At 38.9% G+C, this 20,724-nt stretch overlaps 1 protein-coding gene across 4 annotated transcripts in view; it reads right to left on the bottom strand.

Moving 5' to 3' along the window:
* The window catches only part of DCLK1 (doublecortin like kinase 1), a 238,109-nt gene that overhangs the window by 29,198 nt on the left and 188,187 nt on the right, over positions 1-20,724 (bottom strand). For all 4 annotated transcript variants that reach the window (XM_042014366.1, XM_042014363.1, XM_042014365.1 and 1 more), the window contains 6 exons: positions 18,919-19,003; positions 17,456-17,564; positions 12,581-12,638; positions 11,735-11,854; positions 5,756-5,902; positions 625-758 (listed from right to left, as the gene is read on the bottom strand). In XM_042014366.1, coding sequence (XP_041870300.1) covers positions 625-758; positions 5,756-5,902; positions 11,735-11,854; positions 12,581-12,638; positions 17,456-17,564; positions 18,919-19,003 — 653 coding nt within the window. The remainder of the gene's footprint in view (positions 1-624; positions 759-5,755; positions 5,903-11,734; positions 11,855-12,580; positions 12,639-17,455; positions 17,565-18,918; positions 19,004-20,724) is intronic.

The raw sequence follows: 20,724 nt of genomic DNA, 5'->3' as shown, positions 1-20,724 counted from the left end.
TTTCTTATAAATTCTCATCTGAACTTTCTCTACCTACCAATCCTCATTCTGCTATCAAGTGTTTTTTACACTTACATCTTAAAATTACATTAGATCAGAATGTGTGAGTGCACAGAAGACGTTGGCCTGTATTCTTGAGTTAGTTAACTAATTCAAGTTGAGTTAACTTGAGTTAGTGATGCCTATCAACATGAAGTCTGCAAAGGTGACACAGGCTGCTCAAGCCAGCAGGCATTTACTCTGTGGAACAAATCAGAAGAGGACAATGTGTAATAATGAAATAGAATTAAGTGAATGGTAGTTAGCAGTCTCTAGAGAACAGAATTACTTCCACTGTATCTGCAAATGGCTAGTTAGTAACTCAGTGTTAAGCTGAAAAGTTTGAGGCCAACAGCTGGCAGAGGTTGACCAATATAACTCCAAAGCCAGCCTGCTCTGAATGGTTTGGGTAGGATAGCCTCCAGAGGTCCCTTCCAAGTGAATTGTTCTATGAGCCATGAGTCTGCACCATAGCCAACCAAAGGCAGCATAAAAATCTTAATTGCAAGAACTCCAATCAGACACAATGGCAAGAATGTCCTGCACTGAGTACACATCAATGTATGACCACTACAAGTGATTTACCCAGTTTCAGCAATGATTTCTGGAGCTACATATGTTGGTGTCCCGCAGACAGTATATAGAGGTCCATCCACAATTGTTGCTAGGCCAAAGTCTCCCAACTTCAGGGACTTGCTTCCATCTTGGTGTTCATACACCTAAATCAGGAGAAAAATTCAAAGCTTTACCACAATACCATCAAGGTAATTACTGTATCACTTGCTAACTGCCTGAAATGTTCCTTCTTATTTACAGGTTTTTTTCTCCTCCCTACATTTAACATATTTCCATGCATGCTTTGAAAATTCACAGACAATTTGGACAACTTCCCTTGAGTACAGTCAGGATGTTTGGAAAAGACTTGTCTCGCTTACCTGTCCAACAAAAGACATACCACTTGCTAGATGCTAAAGCCCAGAAGCAAATGTGTGACCTTCCAACAGTGGCTTTCCTACATTAACTCCCCACTGAATTCACAGTCTAGGGGGATTGAGTTTATTCATTTTACTTGCAGAGAGCTTAAAGGTTTGCACAGGAACTTCAGCTACTTAGAAAATACAAAAGTGATAGCAGTTCCAGGCTCTTCTGTGTGCTGAAGCCACAAGACACAAACCTGGCTGGACTATTTCACCTAGAAATACTGTCCTGTCCTTGGATGACTCTTACACACCAACAAGTGTCTTATTGGCATGATACTGTCACGATCAATGGGACATAGGCAGCTAGGGCTGCTAATGGGGATACAGGAGAATCCTGTCCTAAAACCTGGTCTTCACAGCAGCAGTGTGATCTTTCACGGGGTTTTATAGGTGCAAAGGGAGATTAAGATGTAGTTGCATGAAAAAAAAGCTAGAAACATCAGTAAAAAAGACGTAATTTTAAAAGCTGGCTCAGAGCAAAAGAATGGCCCCAAACCTACAAATACTGAAAACTTTACCAAAAAAAAAAAGTTTAAAATAAAAAATACAAAAATGTATCTAAATTAAACACTAGACTGTAAGTCTATCTTTAATCAAGTTGCTGGTTTGAGTTCTTGCTTCCCATTTTGGAATGTTTTCTACAACAGCACCTTAAAAAATAGAAACAGTCTACAGGAGGCCTTCTTATAATATATATGCATCACTTTATTATTTTGCAACCCAAACCAAAGCTCCATGCAGTCTGGATCACCACTTGGTGATATTGTATAAACAATTTCCAGCAAAACTGTGCAAAAATTAAAGCTATTGTACTTCCTAATCAAAACCAAAATAATCCTTCATATATATCTTCACCAGCTACTCCTACATCCAAAATCACATTTATCTACAACTGTTTTAAGAAGAAAATAGTAGATCTTTTCTTATAAAAATACAATAAATTCTACAGGGGACCGTAGAAGAGTTCACTTGGAGCAAAAATAAAGTCTTGAAGTTTCTCACCACTGTTTGCTACAGATCTGCTACAGCTCATAATAATTAGTTATGTTATACAGCCCCCATCCCCCAGTTTCTTGTTTGTTAATGTTAGTCACGTCTAGAGAGAAAACCCTTCTCTGCCCTGAATCCCTGCTTACCAGGTGATACAGCCACAAGCAGACATTCAGAATACAGAAATACACTCCTCTCCTTATGTTACTTTTAAAAATTCAACTGGATGTTTAAGATGACCAGCAATTTAAAATGGATTCAAATTTCTCTTCTACTAAGCCAGAAAAAAGTTATGTTTATAGAAAAGCACTGGGAAAAAAAAAAGCAATTATGGTTTTATTAAAAACACAGATTGTTAAATGCATCTGGTTCCTGAAACTAAAGAAAGTGCTCTCTGAAATGGCAGTAATAAATCTAATTTCAACAACAGTATTAATTAAAGTCTAGAGACTAGGGCTTTAAATATTCACTTGCTGAAATATGTAAAGTGTGCACTTAGACATCAAGAGCTGAATCTGGCCTAATTAGTATTTCACATTCTGTTTCATGCAGTTATCTTTTACAAAGCCCTCTCTGAGCTGTGCTAACGTAGCAAACACAAGTTCCTTCCTTCAACAGACCACACCTTGTGTGACCCATCCATATTAGAAATTAATTACAGAAGAGGTTTGTTTGGCAATATTTGCCAATGCAGAAGGTTTGGTACAGTGTACTTTCTAGTATTCTGCCTCATATGTTTCTAGGAATAACTTTGCTTGGAAAACTACTTCAGTTGACTTGTAAAAAATGAAGAAAGTAACTTTTCCTCACCCTGTTATAACTCCATATAAAAAAGAACCCAGTGTGAAGCTGTGGTATGTTACTTGCTGGTCAAGGAATGGGAAAGATAATTTAACACTCATGTTATTCAGAATAAATGCTATATATGTTCCTGCATTTAAATAGTGAAGGGCAATTAAAGAAATGGGGATTAGTGCAAATTGCCCACTATGTAGTGCTTTCACTGTTTTAACTAAGCAATAAAACTGCGTAATTGTACTACACTAATTGAATGCAGCCACACATAATTGTATGCCACCATATGTATCCTATTAGTATAAAGACTGTCAGTATTTTCTAAGCTGCTCTTGTGATCAGTGCAGATGGCAACAGTCAGAGAAGTTGTTCTCTAGGGTTTATTATATGGCTATAAAGACATCCCATGACTTGACAAAATAAACGTCCTAAATAGCAACAATTATGAAAAATGTTCCAATTAAAACATGGAAGACTCCCTAGAGAATAAAAAAAAACTAAACAAAAAAGCTAAAACATCACAGGTATTCAGCATACCCTAAACTCTTGGACAGTTGACCATTAGGTAGACTTTACATGCCTTGAGGATAGTATGGAATATTTAAGCAGTTAAAAAATAATGGGTTCTGCGCACAGGACAGGTTCACACACAAAAAGATTTATTAGCAGGATCTAGAGCTGGTCTCACACATCAGCTCTAAGCCTGAAAGTTACTTTTGGGATGAAGGAAAAATGAAAAGAGAGAAAGGAGAAGGTGAAAGGGAAGGCTCTACCAGGGGCTGGTAAGAGATGAAATAAAGAAACTCCAGATGAACATCCTCTTCCCATCTCCCTCTCCAGAGCAGCATGTTCCCCTTCACTCTCCATGTTTTCCTGTAGTAACTCTACAGCCTTGCTCATCCTCCCTGTTGTTTTTTTCCCACTAATGGGGTTGTTAGCCTTGGGACATGCTCCTCTAAACCTAAAGTTACAATCCATGATAGGGAGAAGGTGGGAGAGAAAGACTAGTGGCCAGGAGAACCTACTGTAACAACACAAGCACGGTTTGCACGTGCAACACCATGACAGTAACAGAGGGAAAGCCACAGCACAAGAACAACAAGGGAAAAATACCTCCATAACCACTTAGGTGAAGGGTTAAAGAGCTGCAAGGAAAAGGGCAGGCTACAAAAGGCAAGTAGAAGGTATTTAGCAAGAGAAACGCTAAGACCCATGTGGCATTTTTCAAGTGCTTTATAAACACCATGAAAATAGCACTAGTTGCAATCCTGCGACATAAGGAACCACACATCCCATTTCACAGCTAAGATAAAAGCAGAAAGGTTCAGAGACACTGAGGCCACAGGCAGCCAGTGTTAGAACTGGGCTCAGAGCTCAGATAAGGCTAGTTCCAAAGCACTCTTCTGAAGCAGTGTTTTTTTCTTTTAAGGACCTGATAAACCTTAGAGAATTAATATAATTTGTGAATCAAATGCTGGTCTTTGAGAATTAGGATGCTGCAAGAGGTTAAATGCTGCATCCTTACTGCTCTGTCTCAAAATCAATGCACAACCCTGAAAAAGTCACTCAGAAACAATTCAGCTAAACCGTGAACAACATGATCATTCTTGTTAGTGGGTAATTACCAGAAAAGCTGAGCAGTCAAATCTAATCCTTTCCCTGCTGCCCTCACCTCCTGCCCACACCTCCTGCCCACATCTTTCCCCCAAAAATTTTAACTCTGAAAACAATAGAGTTTAGGCAGTTATAGACAAGTCAAGATGGCCAGCAGGGCAAGGCTTGTCCCAGACCAAGACTCTCCTGCCCACTCCAGGAAGAGCATTAATGAATCCTGGCATGGGATTGCTACAACATCTGCATGCAGCCACTTATCAACACCAGCACCAGAAATGCAAACAGAGCACAAGGGACAAGAAAGGTGTATCAGTCACTAGTATCTAGTGAAACTTCCGCCCAGTGTGTTTTCAGCAGTTTCTGGAAAATGAGGGCAGGTTACTGTCTTACCCAGAACCTAGAGGAACTTCAACTGTAAAAATCCCACTCCCTGGATGTTTAGTAAGATCTGCTGGAGTCAACTTTCTTATAAAACCTCTTCAGTGTCAAGCAAGACTAAATGCATTAAGTCATGGCCAAGACCACACAGCTGAGAGAACTGATGTTCTATGATTATATGAACATTGTTTTATGGTTGCAGAATATATGGAGAATTGGGACATCTTGATACAGAAAAATGTCAGCAAATTTGTGAAAACTCAGAACAATGAAATAATCAGGAGAAGCTAATTTCTCAGAAGAAATAAAACTATGTGGAGGATAAAACTGCTTCACTCAAGTATGCAAAATTCTCAGAAAAAAGACTAATTGCCAGGGTATGTTTTTCATTGTCTTCAGTGGATAAGGCTCATACAGTTTCAGCCAGAAAAATGTAGATTTAGACTATCTATTTGGGAAAGCAGCTTAATAAAAAGGGCTGTAGGATTATTTGGGAGATGCAGTAGGAGAAGGACAATGAAGTCCCTTCCTGGCTCTGCTTTGATGTATGACATGATTAGGGCACAGCATTAACATGCACCATACTTGTAAAACTAAAGGGTTGCTAATTATTTAGGCAGTGACAGAAGAACAGAATAGTCTGCTGAGGACAGAACACTTACATTTATGAGAAGCTTGAAATTATCCTGCAGTTTACTAGAAGTTCACTTCTAGTGATCCCAGGAATAATTCAGCTGCTGTGTCCCATGGAACAGTCTAGACATACCACCTTATGTTACTGTACTTACTGTGACAGCTGTTATTCTTAGGAGAGCTTTACAATGCAAAGGTTAAAATTAAAAGATCAGTGACTTAAAAGACTGAAATAAACTTGGCAGGCATGTGGAAGGAGGAAGTGCAGACCTTTTCTCACACTCTCCCATGTTATCAACAATATTGAAAGATGAATCTTTACTTACCAGTAGATTCTCCGGCTTGATATCCCTGTGGACAATGTTCAGGCTGTGAAGATATTTGATGGCACTGGCCAGATTGTAAAGCATCCCACTGGCATCCCGCTCTGTGTATTTGTTCGTGGAAGTAATAGCATCAAAAAGATCTCCTCCCTGGAGCAAAATTACCATGGGATATGAGCAATACTGCTTGTGATATGACTGAAAAATTTAGGGAAGATCAAGGAACATTTTTAAAGGAGGAGGAGGAGAAGGAGGAGGAGGATGGGAAGGGAGCAGCACAGTTTCCTTTCAGCTATAAACTATGGGTTCTGTGATGACATCCCCTGTAATGGCAGGTGAGCAGATCAATAATTCAAAACCATTTGTCATGGCTGAGCTGGTCAGCCAAGAGGCTGGTGTTTCTACTGCAAACCATTCCCACCTGTTGCTGCTTTTGTAACACGTCCAACACTTGCCAGCCTCTGTGTTCAGAGCCTGCTACAAATTTCTGGCAAGACTCCATACTTGCCTGTCATGATGACATTTACCAACCCTTGGCACTCTTTATTATAATCACAAACAGACTGACATAAATTCTTTGCCCAATGCCTGATTGAACCCCAGAAAGATGAAGGAACTCTGAGTAAAACTCAAACTAGCTACCTGTCATCATGGCTATCGTATTTTAAAAGTCTGATTCCATCTCACAAAACTTTGAAAACATGGACTTTAGAAACCACTTTCTCTACACAAGATGTGAAGTTTTTGGTAATGTGATGCCTCTTGCAGTTAATACTGAAGAACTTTAGGGCATGTATGTCAGACAATCATACTGGGTGACACAGGTGGCAGCTTGTGCCACTTCCAGCTCATCATGCAGCCTAATTCAACTAAAAGCTGCTGTCAGTGAAAGAAAAACAAGAAAACAAGAGAGAATGACAGAAAGAGGAAAAGAAGAAAAACTAAGTAGAAATCCTCAAAGTTGAAATGATCTTCACCAGCGTCTGAGGCAGCCATGACTGTATTTCCAGAGGTGAGTTGGCAAGTGGGGAGAAGGAACTTGGAATTTGGAAGTACTTGGACAAAGATGGAAAAGGAATTTTAAAGATGAGATTAGGAAGGGAGCTTGACAGAGTGCAGGAAAAACCAATGATCTTTTGAGAGATACTACTCAGAGGTATTGAACCTTTGGCCAAAATCAAAGCAGCACTATAAAGAAAACACAATCCAGCAAGAACAACAACAACAAAAAAAAAAAAAAAAAAAGAAAAAAACCCCCCAAACAAACAAAAATAAAAACAAGAAAAAAGAGAAGACAAAGGATAACTCTGTAAAAACAATGCTAAAATTCCCTGCTGCAGTCAAAACATCAAGAAAAAAAAAATCACAGAGGACTGTATTTAAAAGAAAAAGTAGGTATTTTCTGAAGGAAACAGAGGAGTCCCAGCTTTACCAGCTCTCATAGTTTTATCAACAGCTTCAAGATATTTTCTGGGTTTTTTAAGGCTCAACTCCAGAGCAAAGTTTTTCCGCTTTCCAGAGAGAGAAGGGGGGGGCAAAGAAAAAAAAAAAACTTTTCCAGGAATTTGGCTACAGAGAAAAGGGTAGGAAAAGACAACCACCAAAGACTCAAACCTGATAAAACAGACTTCACTTGTCATAAAAAACCCCCAAATTATTAACATTTTTGCATCATTGAGGTGCCACTGAAGTATGCCAGGGCAGGTTTATTCCCATTGTAGATGCAAAGTCCCAGCTCTTTGGAAATTGCTTACAGCCAACCATTGTCAAATCTGGACCACATCAAACTTCTTGCCCTGGCTGGTGACTGTTCAAGACACATCAAGATACATGGTGTCAAGGAAAAGGAAGAACAAAAGGCCGAGCTAAACCAGATAGAGGATTAGAGAGAAAGAGGCCAAATATTTGGCAAAAGTACAATACCATGTACTTCATGGCATTATCTGATCCCTAAGTATTAGGTATCAGCATGTGGCAAAGTATGTGAGATAACTAATCTATCTTCCCTAAGCTCCTTCCTGTGAAACCCCTGTACCAGCTGCTTTTTAACATGAGGCAGTGGATTAGACAGATCTTTGGTCTTATCTAATATGTTCCAGATGCTCAGACCAAGTGTCAATAATATCAGCAAAGCATCTGCCTCCAAACAAAGAAAATGATCTGAGCTATGAAGAGCAAGAATGAAAGAAGCTGACCCTTAAAAACAGAAGGAAAAATTTTGGCTTGAAGTCAGAAGAAAGAGAACAAATGTTCATGCATAGGAGAAACATAAACTCAGAAAAAGATAGAGGCTGCAGAGCAATTTAACAGACAGTCAAGCCAATCTCAAGCAGATTAATTTTCTCCATTTAAGCATCTACTGTAGTCAGTAAAGTTCCTTACCAGGTACCCTGCTAAGAAAAGAGAGCATGTATTTAGTCTGCAGGTTTCTCTGCGGTTAAAAGAGACGTGATATCCTGGAAAGAGTTAACAGAGCTGACAGCTATATCAGGCAGAATTGTTTTCAGACTTTCCTCTCCCCAAAGAGCACTTTAACCTGCAAGGTTCTGCTAAGCCGATTCACACAGCAGGTCACTATCATTTATTCAGGCACCAGGGGTGAGTTCAGGATGACATTTCAGTCTTAAATCCCCTGTTTTGGAGTGAAACAGGACCAGAAACATCTGAATGCAGTTTTTATCATCTGTGCACATGAGGAAGTGTACTTGGAACTACAGTAACCAATTATTTATTTATTACCTTGTTATGTAAATGATATGATCTCTCTTTTTCTTCTGCAAAAGTGAAATCATATCCTGGAGCATTAAAGGAAACTCAGCAATAAATCTTGTTTCTTAAATTGGCCAAACCCCTGTTAAGTTTGAATAACAATTTTGTTTCGCTGTGTAAAAAGGCAATGTGCCAGAAACCAGGTCTTTGCTTCCTTTTACAAGCACCACTTGCAATGTGTTTATATTTGTATTTATGAAGTGCTTTTTCTTACACTTTACAAAGCAATGAATGGCCTATCTGCCATGAGGTGAGGGCGGGATTTGCAGCAGTCACTTATGTCAAAGATGTTACTGCCAATTAATGCAGGGTGGTACTAACTGAAACCCAGCCCTGCGCTATCAAGCCTTTTCTCCTTGCCTCTCTTTCCTGTCTGTAAGTTTGATTTAAGTCTTCAAAAGTCAGTCAATAACAGATGATTAATCAAGTCTTACAGTGCACATTATGAAATGGTAACAGTCAGCAATTGGTGAATTAACACTCAATGTCTTTCCAGAAATGCCTTCCCTAGTGCCATAGAGTGCAACAAGGCTTTTCTTCCAATTATATATTAAGGAATAGATGTTTGCTTCAAAGAAACAAAGTTGACTTCCCAGGATCAGAATATTTCTTTTAAATTTCTTCTATTATTCCACATAAAAGTAAAGACTATTGAAACAGTGTTCTCTAGGATATAAGAAGTACAGAGATTCCTATAAAGCCCTTCCATAACATAGCTAAAAGAACATGTGCAGCAATCCTGAAGAGTAAAGAAGAAAGAGCACAAGAAAACAGATTTCTCCAGAAAGTGAATAAAACGCATGTGATTTTTTATATCCATCTTTTAGGCTAGTTATTTTCTAAGAGTTTTCAGTCCCCTCCTCTCTCATTTAGCTGAGTAGGACTTCAATTAAAAATCCATTGGACACTACAGTGTACACATTTTTCAACCATGAATAGCACAGCAGGTTGCACCCATGAAACCAGCTATGTGCTTACGTCTTGGCAGGTTAGACAAGGCACAGCTTTTAGTTCTTAGCACACCTCATGGGGCCACGAGGAAGGATTTGTCAATGCAGGATGAAGCTGTGGCTACATGTGATTACAGCGCTGCGCAAAGGGATTGATGTACCTTTGAACAAGCTCTTGCAGACACTGAGGAAAACCGACAGTAGCATGGATTTCATAGTGTGCTCACTTAGAATAGAGCAGAAATTATGATTAAAATAGTGTTAGATGGCTAATGGTATCTGATCTCAAGCTGTGCTATTTCACATTGCATGCCTGAGAGAGAGAGAGGACTGTGATTGTGAAGGGAATGGGGAAATTATTCTGGGACTGGTTATACAAAGAGATTCATGGCATGAAAAATTGTCTTTCTTTCTGAAATACTTCTGAAAGTATTATTCTTTTGTCTTAGGATTTAACTTTTTCATCAGAGAAAAAAATGTCAGCTCCTTGTCACCAGCATCTCCCAGTGTGCTTCCTCAGAGCTTGGAGGTGGTGGACAGTGGGGTTAGTGGGACCATAAGCTCCACAGCACTACTCAAGTCAAATAGGATATCTGTCGGGTGCAAACCTAAGAGGACAATGTTGCCATCTCCTAAGCTGTGGGGCATAGCCTGAGCTTCTCATAGATAACAAGACTTTCCCAGACTGCCATGAGGACAGGGAAAATCTGTGGGCATCCATCCATGAGCCACACACAGCCTTCCAGCTTTGGACTGGGAACATGGCTTGTCTCACCAGTGCTGCCACAGAGCATGGGGGATAATGGAAAAAACCAAAAACCCGTCTCATTCAACTTGCTCTTGTATTCCAGACCAGAGATTGAGAAGGTATTTAAGAAACACTTGGACCTGGGATTGCCCTATTTAACATCTCCATGAGGTGCCTACATTAAGAGCACCCTCTAACCTCCACTACAACCAGAGCAAAGCAGATTAACAATCCTGTTTGCCAAGAGTTGCCTTCTCTCACGACCTCAGGTGGTGCCTGTTTCTAGCCATGGATACAGAGGATGCCCACTGAAGAGGACCACACTCTTAATTTGAGAGGAAGTGATCTGGGTGCCAGGGTTCAGAGTGCCTGATTTGCTCAGAAGTGTTGAGCGTGTACACACAGCAGGCCTCCACACAAATACTGCTGCTGCACAAGTTCATTGACACATTTATCCTTAAACACTTGAAACTCTGTATTTCCCAGGCAAAGGTATGATGGCTGCCCCCAGGGAATGTGCCAATCAGGATACAGAAAAGGAGGTGGCTTCTGGAAAGATATCCTTCCCCAGAACAGTTAAGGAAGGAAGGAGAATCACAAATCCTACCAGCTGATGTGAAAAACAGGTGTATCCTGGTAAAGTACCTATGGAGGACAAGACGCCTTCAGCGGTTTTCTGTTATAATTTGCACAATTTACTCAAATCCATTTTTACCATCTTCTCTGCACAGTGGCATACTTGTGTATTAGTAGCAGAACCAAACTCATATTTGTTGCACTGCACTGTTGACAGTATGGGGGCAAGAGATAAGCTGGTCTGAGCTTCATAATCCAGTTTGAACATACAATTCCACCAGAGAGTGAGCTAAATGCACAAGATCTGGAAGTCACTGTGAAGAAATAAACAGGGTCCAAAATAGAAATTACTGCATTTGCTTTTTTGTTAATTTACTTTTTAGAATAGAATCGTGCTTTAAATAGCAGGCTTTTCTTTTTCACTTTCCCCTTCAGCTTAAATTTAGTTTGCTATCAAGAAGGCAAGTTTTAAACTGTGTTAATATAAATCAATAGAGAAAAAACACATGTAATATTGTTTAGATTTAACATAAATTAATAAAAACTAATGACCTAATGAACTTTTTGCATTTTGAAGGCTGGTATTTATGGCTGTTTGGACTGGGTATATTTTCAATTCACCTCAAGGCAGATTATGGCTTTTTAATGAGTATTCCTTTGAGGAAGGAAACAAAACTGGTGATATCCAAAGTACTGTCCACAGGACACTTCTAAGCATGGCTTACAGGAAGTCAGACAAATATTTGAAATATTTGAAAGCTAATAAAAAAAAAATTCCGACAGTGGGTTACACATCTTTCAGTATGATGCTAGACTACTTTCAGAGACCCCTTCCATTCTACACTGTTCTGTGACCCCATGATTTTTAGTAAGCCTAAGTAGGAATGGAATTTTTCAACATGGTTGATACAGTAAGCAGCTTGTCTCCAAAATACTCACCTTTACAAGTTCCATGACAAGGTACAACTCAGTTGGCATGTCCATCTCCTCGATCAGAAGTACAATATTGGGATGCTTGACTCGTCTTAAAATAGATACCTCATTCTGGATCATGTGTTCCTGACACACAGAAAAATCTTCAATGAATGTGGGTTAGTGGGAAAAAAATTCACAGTGGAAAAAGCAGAGAGAATTGGGACCTGCATGGATTCTCTGGGGTTTTTCAAAAAACTAACAGATGTTGCCTCCAGCAATACAGAAGGAACATATCTAGAAACAACATCAATGTGGCAACTGAAAGAAGAGAGCGGAACACAGAAAAAGAAATGGAGGAAAAGACGTGTGTCTCATGCAGAGAAAAATAAAATACAGAAGTTTTTAAAATTTTATCTGATGCAGAATCTTTAGCTTTAACAACATGATAGTATCTTCTCGAACCATTAGTTACAGTTTTCAAAAGCTAACAGTCAATTGGTGTAAAATTGACATCAATTTAATTAACCTAAGCCTTACACACAGTGACCAGCGTTGTTATAATTATTTGTATTATTTTTCTGCTTTCTATAACACCTGGAATTATGAAAATTAGAGGCTATAACTACATGGATAAAGAGCAAGGAGTCACACACAACCAACTGGAGAATCAACATACACATCTAGAAATGAACATGACAGCTTTTTCTCCTGAAACTCCACGAGTCTCCAGAGGGCAGGAAAAGACTTCAACCAAAGAGATTCTAACACTTGTCAGGAAGGACACAAATACCAACAGTTTCCCAAAATGATCCCTCACAAAACATTTGTTGGAAAAAAACATCTTTGGTGTCATATGTTTTTTGTACTTACTTTTCCTCTACATTTACTTTTCTTGATTATTTTCAGAGCATATTCTCTACCAGTTGATCTGAGGAAAGAGAAAAAAAAGTGTATGTTCAATCACATTGAATATTTTACCCAGCTGTGTTTATATTTTTCATTTGAGTACAGTAAGTGTAGTGAAGAGTTCTAGTCAAATATTTGTTTTTTCCAAGAAACAAAGCTTAGATTTGACTGGTATTGTGAATTTGAGCCAAAGTTATTAAATACACATGCCTGAGAAAAAGACATAAAACTTTTTTTTTTGAAAACATTTCATTGTTTTCAAAACAAGAAATTGCTTAATTTTTTCTTTCATTTTATAATGAGAATTGTTATTACTTTTTCATTTTTATGTAAAAATACCATACAGTGTTCACAGGTTCACATATTTTCAAAACAAAAAAGTTTTGTTTTCTATTACACAAAAAATACAACCCATGGAAAATACTTACTTTTTACTTAAAGTGAAAAGTCATTTGTTTGCATATCTGCAGTCGCAACTGCTACGATAAAAAGGTCAGTCCTTGGAATAGTGTTTTATGTATTTAGTAAGTATAGGATATTCAGCAGAGTTAAATATGTTGGCTGTTAGGCAGAATGTAAAAGGTTCTGGAGACAGTAAGGAATTACAGAGGAATTAGTTCAGGATGAGAACACATTTCTTTTTAACTACTGCGTTGTTTTGAAACCTTATAATATTTATCACTACCACATACACATTGATATTTATTATCTAGATTGCTAACATAGAAAAATTAGTTGTAGACAAGTTAACAGTATCAACTTCCATTTTTTAATTAAGTTACAAACCCAAAAGATGGCTGTAAGGATGAAAACAAGAAGCTCTGTTTACAAGATGCAGTTTCACCATAAGGTTAAATGGAAAACAGGTAATTTAAGAAAAAGATCCTACTGAAATATTTTCCTTTTGTAATAAGAACCTAAACAGGTTACAAATATCTATTACATTGCCCTTAGGCATGCTTGGTTAAAAATTAAGAAAAAAAGTAACCTTTCAAGAATACAGGGCCATTTTTTCATTCTTCATTTCACAAAACACAGTAGTTAAACCAATACATTAAATTGATATAGAGTATGTTCAACAGAGACATTAATGTGTCTAAAAATGTGCTCAGTCTGTCAAACAGGACATGCAATGTGAGTAATACACTGAAAACACTGTATCTGGAAAAGAACTGGGCATTTTCATTGCCATATTAAAACATGGAGAACTTCTCTGGCAATGATGTACCACTTACTTTTAATTTAAGGGAAAATGGGGAATTCAGTAAAAAGAAAACATCAAAATAGTCATTTTGTTTGAGTTCCCAGGCAAAGAGCTAAAACTGTGTCTATTAGGACATCACTTAAAAGAAATCACACAAGATGAGAAGATTTATGAATTGGGGAAAAAGTACAGCACATCTGTTTAAGAGTTGTGCAAATAAAAATTAAAAACTTCTCCTATCTGTACTCCCCCACACGGGGGTTTAATGCTACAGCCCCCCAAAACTGGCTGCACTCCATGTGGGGTACCCCTTCTCAGTGCTGCTCTTCAGTGGCTACAGTCCAAGCTCAGTGAGGGGACAGGAAGAGATTTGGACACTATTTTTTGGGACTAGAAGGAGGAGGTTGAACAAGAAATATTAGAAATTAAGATATCTGGGGTTCAAACTCAGACAAAATATAGCCTCTTTCAATAGAAGTCTCCAAGCTGCTTGGTTGCCCTAGGAATGCTTCCTTTCTGTCATGAGAAAGGAAATTGATGGTTTTTGTTGGCCATGGGAGACTCCATGTACTCCAAGACACTGGGAAATCTGAGCTAGTGAGGAAATGTCAGAATTTGGAAGTATCTGAAAGTTAAAATTGAACACATACAAAAACACCGCAGGACAAATCGTGCATATGATGGAGCAAATATGTAACAAGCAGATGACAACTCTGACTACTCTTTGTTTTGGTAAAAGGAAAATTAAAGCTAAGATAATGTAAATCCTTTCCCCTAAAAAGCTGCAGAACCACAGGCTGTCAGCAGCACTACAACTTACACACTGCCAAAAAATATGCATGGCCATGTCAGAAAGTCACTGTGAAACAGGCATCATGCTCACTCCAAACAATAAAAAGGAACCACAAAAAGTAGGCAACATGTTATGGCTGGACAGAAGTCTGGACCCGCTGCACTATGGCAGAGTTAGATCTCTAGCTCATAACAGGACTTGGTGCCACATTCCCTGGCTCTTTTACACTTTTGCAAAGTTCACAGGGATTTACTCTGCACTGTAGACAAAAATCTATCTCTGTTATATTTGTGTGTGCATTAAAGGTATTTAAGTGTGTGTGTCTGTGCATTCACTTAAAATGGGATTTAGAAGTCCTCACATTAAAATTTTGGAGATGGTTTCTGGCTTCTATTTGGACTGTTCATTGTCAGAAGAAGACGCCTGTGAATGTATTGAAGTGCTCACAGACATGTATTAACCAGTACTCACTCACAGACTGATCTTACAGCTATGGAGAAGAAGTATCCATGTGACCACTGAATTTGTGTAACAAGACCCATGCCTACTTGTTTAACACCTCATGGTGCTATTCCTTTGAAGTCTAATGCACACAGGAATTGTACTTCAGAAGAAAATGGAAAAGTCCTCTGTCCCAAGTATCACCCCATTAATTTTGGCTCTGCAAATGATGGACATCTCAAACTTTGAAGCGAGGTGGTTAAAGAGGCTTAAAAAGACTTGCAAAGAATATTTTTGAAGGAGTTTCACATGTACTGGTTTAATTTACCCTCTGAGTCTTTAATTTATCCTTCCACAATTGTGATGGCAAGGGTATACTGCTTTAGAAGCGGAAACTAACAGAAGTAATTCCACTTTAATTTTCAAGATCTCCTGAAGTAGTAGCTCTCTGATAGAAATGGGATCTATGGAATGGTATAGCTCAGAGACCATATATCTGGGAATACCTGGGTAATCACGCTATTTGAGTACATACTCATTAGACACACCATGTTACTGGATACTTCTGGGGCCAGTGGGATAGACAGGAGGACAGGAGACAGTTTTCATTCAAACTCTCAAGGATATTGTAATCAGTACTATTTTTATGTGTAATGTGACCTATATTTAATTTTGTTCATGTATTTTCTCTGAGCTCAGGAAAGAATTGTAACATGCACACTAGCACATTTGTATCGTCTCTCAGCACAAATGGCATTTTCAGCCGAATGAGTTTAGTAAAACCACAACCTTTCTTTATTTTAGCTTCTAATCTGCTTTTCCCAGTCACCATTCACTTCAACTTTAGCTGTCTTTTTCTCTTTTCTTAGCTATGTGTTTTTACCCATCTTTTTAATCAGCCACGCTCCTCCATAGGGTTTTACAGTGCTTTTTTTCTTTCACACTGTTTTGCTTTGCTTCCTTTAGGTTTCCATACAGTTTAGTGTTCAGACCATGAGGTTTGATCTGAACAGCAGTCGCCCTCTGGATGACTAGCTCCGCCATGAACTCACTCTGGCAGAGTGCTAGAGGCTTCTTTTAGAGTTTTGGCCAAGTCCCACAAGCACACTGTCAGCCGATACAAAATCCACTCTTACCCTTTCCCCCAACAGCTGTCTTCCTGATCTCCAAGTTGCACTTTTGGATGCAGAGGTGGACCTGTATTTTTCCAAGGAGACTAGTTTAAAACCAGCCAGGCTAATTTATCATTGTCTGACATGAGATTTAATGTCACTCTCCAGGGTTTATATTATATTCTTACAGGCTAAAGAGCAATTTTTTCTTCGAGCCCCAAGGTGAGATTATAGACTTCTGTAAGAGTCTCCTCTCCAGGATATGGTAATAGGGGATAGAAAACTTAACTCACGAAATTTCATTCTCAAACCTTGACATCTCTATTGTTCTCTCTTTTGGACATCTTCAGCTCTGGCAGATTTTTGCTTTGTCTGAACTGCTCCTATCTAACATGAGCAATCTTACAGTCATTTCACATACAGGTGAAATACCTTCTGTCTTTTATATTCCATAGTGTCCTATTTTTAACAATACCACCAAAAGCCAACCAGAGTTCTGCTTAGAGCATTTCTGTTTGGTTCCCTAATTTTTACACTCTTAAGATTGGGTAGAGGCAGTTCAAACCTGACCTGACCTAGCAAGAGACATGAACTAGTCAGCCTGGACATTTTCATCAACACTGACATTTGAGGTGACTTGTGACTTCTCTATTCTGGAGCAGATGTCTAAAATCAATGACTGTTTTCACCTCTTAACAGTAAAGGTCACTTAAGAAGTTAGATTTTGGTTTCTGCAGTGAGGCTCATAAAGTTGGAAGGAGCAAATATAATGGCACAAAGCAGGCAAGCAGGAGTTAGATGTCCATTTAATTAAAAATAAACACGGAAGAGACTACTCCTCAGTGTCAGATGGCAGAATAGATGGATCCAAAGTTAGCTCTTTGTACTGACCATTGCCACTACACCACAAATACATAATTTCCTGACATCTTTAGAGAGTGCTCCTACACGTGAAATGTGCCACTGGTCCAACATAAAAGGAGACTTGCAAGAACATACTGCAAGAAAATATGTTATTTCAATGCAACAAGAAAGATTTAACACAAAGAGCTGGCAAAATCATGTGGAGTGCAGCAGAAAAAAACCCATATAAACCCCAAAAAGAATTAAATTCATAGATTGCCCCTTGAACTCACTCTTTTTTTCATTTGACAAGGACGTTAGTTTTTCCATCTGGCATTGAGACATTACCTTATTACATTTTTGTATTCTACAAATAAAGATATGATCTGGAAAAAGCATGACATTAATGAATTTTTTTACAGTAATAAGCATATTATCCTCCTCACCTTTCTATACACTCCTTCACAATAGCAAAATTTCCATCTCCTATAGTCCTTCCAACTTTATATCGCTCTGCTATCGATGCTGGAACCTGGAAACCTTCCTCCAACACTTCTGAAAGAATCATTAGTACATTTTTATTGTTAGTGAAGGAAACACAGATGTTGCACATAACATGCATTTTAAGTCCACAGTTTAGGAGCCTGGAAACCATTCAGTCAGTATCTCACTTACTGTACAGTGAAACCATGCTGCTGACATTGTATATACTCAACAGGTTTCATGCAGATACAATAATGAAAAATAAGGCTTCTGGGGGCTCAAACATACCACCATTTGAGTGTTATATAGTTTACCATTGCCACTGCAATATGCCCCCAAGACAAAACCAAAATTGTATTTTTTTAATTACGAAAAGGCCTCTGTGATCTGCACAAGCGCAGACCAGCCTCCAAAAAGGGCTGGAACTCCTTGACACAGCATGATTAAATATATGTACCAAAGAAGTCCAACACTCAAGCACTTATTTTATTACATCCTGTAAACTGAGACATCCATAAAACTCCTCATGTGCTAAGTGCTAGTTCTCCCCATCCCCCAATATTAAATATTTAGTTTTTAAACAAATGTTCTCAATAATATTACCTTGCATGCAACCTGGGTACCAGATGTTTAGGTAAAATTGCATTACACAGTGTCTAAGCATAAGAAAAGCTTGTAGTTTAATGTGTTTTAGTGCTCATTCCTGTACCATTCTTTTTAAATGTATTTGAAATAGTGTTACAAATACCTAACATGCCTCTAAAAGCTGCCTGTAAACTGCAGCTGATACAAACTAGTATATAAATATTTTTATATATAAAAAAAAAGCCTCTCAGAAATGTGATTTTTGTTTACACTCTTTAAGACAGTGCATTTAACTGTGTATTTCTCTGTCCTTTGCTCCAGGTGAGTTTTAAAAGTGAATGTTAGGACACAAGGAGGTTGAGGTTTGTCTGAATTCACAGACAGCATGAAGAGTTATTCTCCAACAGGAGCACAGATACACATACACGTACATAGATGTGCGTGTGAGCCAGCAGTGTTCGAGCAGACCCTGTCCCTTAGCCAACTTGCTCACAGCCTTAGCATGGAGTAAGACTTCCTAAAGACCCAGGACTGCAGTGTGTTCTTTAGTACCATGACAGATGAAGCAAAAATACTGAAATAAGCCAGTCAGCACTGCGTTGCTTGCAGAAATAATACCTCAAGTATTCCGCAAAAAAATATTCCTCTGAAGAGTGATGTCCAGATCAAATTTGATCACGAGTGAACCTAACTGGTTTTCTAAGGCTGAGGAGCTTCCTCATGGAAAATAATCCAGCCTGCAATGCTCCCACTTTCTCTGGCAGGAAGAATGACTCATTTTCTACACAGCTGCTGTTATCACTACACTGCCTGCTTTGAAATGTCAGCCTCCAAATGTTACCTTCTGCAGGGCCATCATTTTCATCCATAGAGCTGCAAACTTTGGTGGATGCTAATGAGGTAGAGGAGCCACTGTGTTGGGAGCTCTGGAAATGGAGACACAAATGAAAACAGATGATTTTTAAGAAGCACAAGTACCCACAGCACATTCCTTCTGAACACATGTCCCAGAGAGGCTTCAGTGTTCCCTATATAAAGTATCAATTTACTTCGGTGGGGGGATACATGGATGCTTGGGAAGAGTCCAAATTTTTCCACTGAAATTACACTTTTGGTAACCTCACATTACTGGAGAGATCCTTGATCCATCAACTGCAGCAGTGTGCATGCAAGGATATACTGCGATGTATGCTCCATTAGTTTCTCCCTTTTCCACACACATTTTGGCAGGGAAAACTGAGGAGCCGTACGCCCTCTGCAGGCAGGAGACCGCGTTCTCAGAGACCCTATTAACCCAGCAGGCACTAGAGGAACGTATGTCTGTAGCTGTGTCATGGGCAGAATTCCTCACTTTTACAAACCTCCCTCTGTTGACATCCTCCCCAGTTTTGTTCATTATGGTAATGTACAGACAAAAGAAAATGTCAGGGTGAATAATGGTTGCTATTTCATAAAGGGAATTGGTTGGGGTAGCTCACTTGAGGCAATGACTCTGTAGTTGTACTCTGTTCAAGTACTTGTCCTGCCATTGTCTGAGCTTGTCTGTACAGTTGATGGAGGGAGGACGGTGTCTCTATGGTCCCTAGAAGGAAACTCGTAGCCACCCACCTTGGATGCCAGAAGTATAGGAGGCAGGATCTCACCAGGGAAGCCTTCCAAAGCACCTATCAATGCCTATCAGTTACCTATGGACTTTAGGTACACACTTTAGGAAAACTGCTTCATCATGCATCTGGATGGATGAAACTACACAGACATTTGAGATGGACTGGATTTCACCAGCAACTTTTATCCTCTGGTGCATAATGGTTACACAAACACGTCTTCAGGATTCGCCTATCTTCAGAGGAAATCAGAAGAAGCTACAAATGTAATGGTGGCCCTTCAAACTTAAAGCCAAACTGAACATTTCCTCAGGTCCTTGTATTGCAACTTAAGTGAAAAATATTCAAAGGATTTTCAAAACTAAAACTTTCCTGGGTTCATAACATTCACATGCTGAAAGTGCTGCTATGTTTCATTATCTTCTTCAGCCAATTTTTACACAGATTGCAGGCTTTACTTTGTGTAACTAACACTATCACTTCCTTATTAGTGTTTGCAAGGTTTTTAGATGCCCACAATCATGGTGTCAATCCACTTTACAAATTAAACACAGATACTTTAGAATTATCTCTCTTGTGACACTGCAGAACACAGCTGATGTGATCAAGAGTAACTGAAGTTGCAGCAGTTCGGATATTTGCTGAGTACTGAGCCAGGGAAAAGGCAGTCAGCAGACTTAAAAGCTGGCCAGTATGCTGGTTTCATTTGAACAGAATAACTTTTAATTTCTCCCACAACAGACTAAGGTCAGATGACTTAGACAAAGTCTGAACTTGGCCTATTTTTCACTAAATAATCCTGAGAGTTTGCACATCCCATCTGCCATGAGATTCTCTGCCCTTGTTTTCTTTAATCAACCCCAGCTCTCTCTTTTCATTCAGGCAAGTATTTCTTCTGAGGTTTGACCAGAACCGAAGAATGCACTAATCAGTTTTTGGACTGTTTTTTTGCCTCTTGACAAAAGAAGTCAGCACTGAGGGATTTTATGCAGTTTGCTAAGATATTGCTGCCCTTGTTTCATGCTCAGGACGTGTTTATATAT

The sequence above is a fragment of the Corvus kubaryi genome, unplaced genomic scaffold (genome assembly GCF_017639235.1).
Source record: "Corvus kubaryi isolate FWS band 111438036 unplaced genomic scaffold, C.kubaryi_AGA036_p1.0 split1-65, whole genome shotgun sequence".
Classification (NCBI taxonomy): domain Eukaryota; kingdom Metazoa; phylum Chordata; class Aves; order Passeriformes; family Corvidae; genus Corvus; species Corvus kubaryi.
This window is presented reverse-complemented; position numbering and strand designations above follow the sequence as displayed.